Genomic DNA, 7731 nt, shown 5'->3' with positions numbered 1-7731 from the left:
CTGTATATTAATAATTAGTTTTTAAACAATCAATTTATTATTATATTTATTTTGTTGTACGTATTATATTATTGTTGATGCAATAAATTGTTTGATATTAATACTATACTATACATAAACACTGTATTTTTGAAACACACATAAACAACAACTCATATCATATATGACATCACATACTGTATTAATACAGTATAAGCATAGGATTTGGCGCACAGTTTAAAAACACACAAATGTTTTATTACAATAACATATTTACAGTAGTATTATTTAAATATATTTTTTTTAGTAATTTTATTTGTAAAAAACAATTTATACATTATATATATATATATATATATATACACACATATATATATTCACAATGTATATATATATGAATTGTTTTTTACAAATATAATTATTAAATAATATTTAAATAATACTATATATAGTATATATATATACTAGTATATTATAAGTTACATATATGTAATACGTATATGTAGTATAATGTATTTTACTGTATATGTAATATATATAAATAATATATTTATATATATTTAGTATGCCAAAAATTAATATATTGATAGTTGAATATATATAAATAATTTAAATGTTTTTCAAAAAAAATCTAAATAAATAATTTTTTAAAAATATGTGCAATAAATGAAATTTTCAATCAAAAATTTTCAAATTTAAAATAAACAAGTTAAATTACAACATTGATAGAATTAATATATATATATATATATATATATATATATAATTATCAGTTTAATGTAAATTTTGCTATATATATATACAATATAATGTAGTTATATTGATTAAATTTTATTACATTAATTTAGATACTATATTATATACGGTATACTTTTTACTTTTTACTTTTTATTTGTAGATAATTAAAACAAAATTAAATTAATTAGTGTTCAAACCTAAGTGACTTCTATACTATACTATATACAGTATATACTATATATATATATATATATATATATATATATATATATATATAAGTATAAATTTTTGATAAACAAATTATTTTTTGAATATTTAATTGAATTATGAATATATTATATTTATTATACATTTGAAAAATGTTGTAAATAAATAAATATACTGTATATTTCAGTACTATAGAAACTTAATTAGATTTTTATTTTTAGATAAATTTATTAAAAATTAAAATCTATATGATAGTATCATATAATGATAGTACTTAATGCTATAATTAATTTTAAGTAATAATATATTATACATATCTACTGTAATATAGTAACTGTATATCAATATTAATGTATAGAAAATATTGACTTAATTTTTAAAATAATTATAAAATATATAAATAGATTTTTAAAATTTTGCATAAATATTGTATAAATTATAAAATGCTAATAAAAACAATTGTCGCTAATTTTGGATTCAATTATTTTATTATTATTTTTTTTATTGAATACTTTTTTTGGCTGTTTTTGTTTTAACACTAAAAATTTCACAAACAAAAGGCTATATAATAATGTATGATATAATGAAATATAATATTTGCTTAATAAAAGAGAGTTTTCATTTTGGTTATAGAGTTTATAATAAATGCAACAAAAAAACAAAAAAATATAAATTAAATATATATATATATATATATAATATATTTTAACAGTTGAATGAAAGCTATTTTCATTGATGTTATCTTTTAGTTTTGTGTTACGTATATAATTGAGTTTATTTTAAATGTTGAGATAATTAAAGTAATTTTCTCTCTTAATAATTGACTTTAATTAAATTAAGTTAAACAATATAAACTCATAGACAGTTTTTAAAAATACAGATTAATATACTGTATAATAATAATAATAATTTAAACTAGCACTATGAAATCTAAATTAACAATGACATCATATACTGTATAATATAATATATATATATTAATTTAGTTATAATTAAACATTTTTTTTGTTGTTGAAATAAAACAAATAAAAAGTATTTAAGTTGAATAAATTAAACTAAAGTGTTGTCTATAAATTAAAAATAATAAAATAATTAGTACAGTATTATCATAATAATCGTTTTAATAATGATGATATTTAAAACATATATATACAATTATAGTATATTATATATATATATATATTAGCAATTTAAAATAATCATATGATATTAATATATATATACGGTATATATAAAGATAAATTACTTAATATATGACTGACTATTAATTATTTGAGAAAAATATTTTCATTATTCAAAAAATTTTTATTAAAAACTATTTGTTTGTGTCCTTCGACTTGAATCTGTTTTTGACATTTCAATAATAGATATAAATTTACTTATTATTCTAAGATATTTATAGAGAAAAATTAAAATTAAATTATATTCAACAACAAAAAAATTATGATATCTATATATTATATCTAAAAAAATAATAATATAAAATTAACCTTAATTTTCATTAATTATAATTATTAATATTCAAAGATTTCCAACAAAATAATAATATTAATGATAAATTGTAATTATATAATAATATTCATCTATTAAAAAAAGTTTTTTTTAAATTTGATAATTTAATATATAATTAATTTTAGTTTAATAATTATTATATTATATTATATATCATTAATATTATATTTTTGTTTATTATATTAAATTTTTATAAAAAACAAAAATATTTATTTTTAAAATTAACTAAAATTAATTGTTAAATAAATACTACATTACAGTATATAAATAAGATAGATTAGTTTTTATATTATAATTTAATTTAAAAATAATTAAACATTTTTTAAATTTCTATATAAAGTTATATAATTACTGTATAATATATAATATATATATATATACTGTATATAATTATAGTAATAATTAAAATGAAACAAATCATTTTGTTTACATTGTATATTGTATTGTAATCATAATTTTCAAGTAATAGATAGCCAGTTGTCTATGTGTTTGTATGTATGTGTTTGTATGTATGTGTTTGTATGCATATGTTTGTATGTATGTGTTTGTATGTATGTATGTGTTTGTATGTATGTGTTTGTTTGTATGTATGTGTTTGTATGTATGTGTTTGTATGCATATGTTTGTATGTATGTGTTTGTATGTATGTGTTTGTTTGTATGTATGTGTTTGTATGTATGTATGTGTTTGTATGTATGTGTTTGTATGTATGTGTTTGTATGTATGTATGTATGTGTTTGTATGTATGTGTTTGTATGTATGTGTTTGTATGTATGTATTTGTATGTATGTGTTTGTATGTATGTATTTGTATGTATGTGTTTGTATGTATGTATGTATGTATGAGTAATGTTTTATAAGTTGAAAACCAGATTTCTTCTTAAAGAAAGTGTTCACAAAAAAGTGGATATAAATTGGATACAAATGTTTTGCCTCTAAAAGAAAAGCCAGTTTTTTGTGGTGGTGTTTGTGTGAGAGACACCACCCGAGGCATTGATTACAATAATACCGGTATATGTAATACATTGTCACAAACACACACACACATTGAGAGAGAGAGAGAGAGAGAGAGAGAGAGAGAGAGACTAGACATTCATGTTTGGTTAGTAAAAGTATATATAATAACATTATATACTAACTCAAAGTTTTGTATATACTGTATATATAAATTATGCCAATATATATATTTATTGACCATTTTGTTTAAACTATCACAATTATTTACTATTTCATTATATATATATATGTGTGTGTGTTATCTTATTTAATCAACAATTATATAAATATTATATCATAATTTTGTTGTTGTTGTTGTAAAAATAAGTATTATTACTATCGTTTATATTTGTTTATATAAATGGTTAATATTTTATCACATAATTTATACTGATGGTATATTATTAATAACATATTAATATATAAGAAGTTATTAATAATTATAACTAAATGATAGTTAAATAAACTATTAGTTATTGTATATACAGTACATATACTGTATATGAAATGATAAAATATAAATAACTTAAATAAATGGTTATTTAAACATTGATTATTGAAACTCCGATACTATGATGAGATAATGAGATCTAATGTCTGGCTAGTAGTGAATGTCTATAACTTTTAAGTAAACTATAAGTTAGGACTATAACTAAGTGACTGACTGTTGATAAGTAATAGTTTTAATTGAGTTTAACAGTGATTACACTACACTAGTGATTGTATTACTACTAGTATTTAGTATTAGTAGTGTATTATTTTTAAATGATTGGTATCATTACCATTACGACTAACTTTGATGTCAGTATCGATAATAATAATAATAATGCTAATGAAAGTCATTTGGCCGGTTGTTATGTTATTGGCATCACTGGTAGTGATAGTCCAGTCGACTGAGACAACTACTGTAATCAATGGACAAACAGTTGTGGATTTAACTCATCCGCTCAATAGTCAAACACTTCACTGGATTGATGCCCGAGATTTTGAGCTTAAGATCACTGTTAACGGCACAGTTAGACGGGGAGAGTCAAACATTTGGTACGTTTACAGTATTATAAATATATAGATATATATATAACAATTATTTATAACTAATTTCATTAGTTTATAATATATTTACAACTAATAGCATTTCTATTACTAATATTTTCATTATTATTGTTGTAGTGATAAATATCATTGAATAGCAAATTATAATATAAAACTAAAAAATTATTGAAAAAAATAAAATTAAATAAATTTATTATATAAAACAACAAAAAATTATATAACAACTAAATTTTTGTTTAATTTACAATTTTTGTTTATTATTATTATAAAATCTAGGGTACAGGCTGATGAAATATATATGGCTACACATACGGGCACACATTTAGGTACTACCATCTCATGATTATCATAAACTTAATTAATTAATTAATTAAATATAAAATGTATATATTTATATCTAGACGCTCCGTGTCATTTTGCCCGAGGCAAGTGGTCAGTGGCCGACATACCGATTGTAAATTTTGTCCATCGGCCGGTTGCCCTAATCGATATTGTCGACCAATCGATGGCCACCCGTGACTATGAACTATCGGTTCGTGATATTCACGATTGGGAAAAACAAAACGGTCCAATAGTTGACGGTTCGGTAATATTGGTACGAACCGGTTGGGCCCGATTTTGGCCAAAAAAGTTGGAATATTTCGGTACGGAAACCAAAGATGAAGCCCTACTACACTTTCCCGGCGTACATCCTGAAGCCGCCCAATGGATTGTCGACAATCGCCAGATTATGGGCATCGGTATCGACAGTCCGAGTATAGATCACGGCCAAAGTAAACAGTATCGATCGCATCAGATATTTGCCCAGAAAAATATCTATCATTTAGAAAATATTGCTCAAAATATACACAAATTACCAGCAGTGGGCGCCCACCTAACATTATTACCATTGAAAATAGATGGGGCCAGCGGTACATCGGTTAGGATAATCGCCGAAATTGGTGTCGACAACACTATGGCATCGATTTCAAACAGCCAACAATGTTTTGCACCAAATTTATTACTATTGCTATCATTTGTTACATTAAGATATATTATCTCCTAAATTATCGTATATATATATATATATATATAGTATCCTATCCTATCATATCTATCGTATCTATTATTTTTTATTATAGTAACAAAAATAAAACATTATATTATATAGATTTTTTATTACAGCAATTCACTCAACATATTATATTTGCATCATTTCATACCAACTATTCATAGCATATATACTATATATATATATATATATATATAATATGATGATATTGTCATACAGTTTTGACTCTCAAACTCACTCATCATCCGATATTTTATATACAATAGATATATATATATATATTATATGATATTAGCTGAATGAGTGACTCTACTATCAAATAACATTTATTGGCCCCTAAATTGAACTAGTTTAGATATACCACCCAGGCAACATTTATTATTGCTTTATTACCAAAACAACAAAACTAAAATAACAATCTTCAAATTACTATACTGTACTGTATATATATATCATTATACTTAATATATATATATACATTATATATATTTTATATAAAATAGTAAATAAAAAAATTATCAACTTTATTTTTATGAGTTCAACGGCATAATAATAATAATAACATTAAAAATAATAAATAAAAAGTCATTTTTGACATTTTTAGTTAACAAAAATATTGTTTTTTTTGTGTGTAATTAAATTGTGTCTATTAGCTATTTTTATTATATTCAATATTGATTTAATAATACTAATAATAATAATAAAAATAACTAATTAAATAAAATTAACAAATTCCGTATTTCTAATGTATTTGAATTTACATAATAAATTAAATAAATAAATAAATATTTATTAAAATATATATATATAATGTATGTTTTTATAAAAAAAAGTGCTATCTAAACAAAACCATTGTATATTGCTATATATAAATTGATTTCATATATATATATATATGAAAAAAGATATACTATATTTGATGTTTTTATTATTATTATTATTTTTCTGGCCATTTGTATTGTTATTTTTTGTCTTTACAAACACATACACACACACACAGACACACAAACTGCTAGAGTGAGGCTCAACTTAAATATCAATTTGAAATATATATATATTGTATATATATTGTATATATAGTAATAAATATAACCAATTGTGATGCTAACCATTATCTGGTCAATTTCAGTTTGCTATACTAGATATATATAGATATATATATATAAAATATAATCAAATTTAGATTCACTATAGTTTCTCATCTAATACTGTAAAATGTCGTCAAATATTATTATTGTTTGTAACAACTAAATCTGTTATTTTAGTTTCTATATTATTATTATTATTTATTATTATTATTATTATTATTATTATACTGTAAATTTATTATAATTGTAAATTTTATTAATATAAAATACTATATATATATTGTATTTAGAAAATAAAATAAAATACTAACAATAAAATAAAAACTAATTTACATAAAACAAACAAATTAGTTGTAAATATTGTGGTAATACTATAATTTAAATTATAAATTTCTATTGCATTTTAAAATACATTTAAATTAAAGTTTACTTTACAATTTCTACAAAATTTATTTATTTATTTATTTTATTATAAATATGTTTATCAAACAATTTGTATAAACAAGTGACTAATGAATGAATAAAATGTAATTATTGTATTAATTGCTTACTATTTATACAAATGTATTATACCAGTGGTTTTATTTACAAAATAATAATAATAATAATAACTTATGAATTTTTTGTAAACTTATAAGTTTTAATTTTAATTTTAGTATCAGTATAGTTTTTATTATTGTTGCAATATATCAATATACTGTATAATAGTTTTCAAGTAAAAAAAATCTTTATATAATCATTTTATTTCTAAATTTATTATATTAGGAATATATTAAATATAGTCCTATTTTTTATTGCATCAGAGTATGTGAGTGAGTGAGTGAGTGATTGAAAGAGAGAGAGAGAGAGAGAGAGAGAGAGAGAGAGAGAGAGAGAGAGAGAGAGAAATAAAGAGATCAATAAATGTCTGGTAAATGACAAGAATAGCTAATATAGAAACCAAAATGTTATCAAATAAATTATAGACTAGAGATGAGAGAGCAATACATCCACTAAACACAGTGCCCACTATATACAGAATATACTGTATATATATATATTGTACACTATGTTTGCCTAACCATTCCCACGACGACTAGTTTATATCGATAGATAGAAATATACGAAA

At 20.7% G+C, this 7731-nt stretch overlaps 1 protein-coding gene across 1 annotated transcript; it reads left to right on the top strand.

Annotated features, from left to right (window-relative positions):
• Positions 1–3985: 3985 nt before the first annotated feature.
• LOC128952093 (isatin hydrolase-like) lies at positions 3986–5564 on the top strand. Its single transcript, XM_054297432.1, has 3 exons — positions 3986–4472; positions 4761–4810; positions 4886–5564. Exons 1-3 carry the CDS (start codon positions 4231–4233, stop codon positions 5527–5529), a joined length of 936 nt encoding a protein of 311 aa, XP_054153407.1. The 5' UTR covers positions 3986–4230; the 3' UTR covers positions 5530–5564.
• The last annotated feature ends 2167 nt before the right edge of the window (positions 5565–7731 follow it).

The sequence above is a fragment of the Oppia nitens genome, unplaced genomic scaffold, assembly GCF_028296485.1.
Source record: "Oppia nitens isolate AA-2021 unplaced genomic scaffold, nextdenovo-longstitch-racon4-pilon3 scaffold11_pilon_pilon_pilon, whole genome shotgun sequence".
NCBI lineage: Eukaryota > Metazoa > Arthropoda > Arachnida > Sarcoptiformes > Oppiidae > Oppia > Oppia nitens.
This window is presented reverse-complemented; position numbering and strand designations above follow the sequence as displayed.

Coding starts and splice junctions, on each gene's coding strand:
- LOC128952093 (XM_054297432.1), top strand. CDS start 4,231: ATGTCAGTATCGATAATAATAATAATAATGCTAATGAAAGTCATTTGG. Junction 4,473..4,760: donor CGGGGAGAGTCAAACATTTG/GTACGTTTACAG, acceptor TATAAAATCTAG/GGTACAGGCTGATGAAATAT. Junction 4,811..4,885: donor ACATACGGGCACACATTTAG/GTACTACCATCT, acceptor ATTTATATCTAG/ACGCTCCGTGTCATTTTGCC.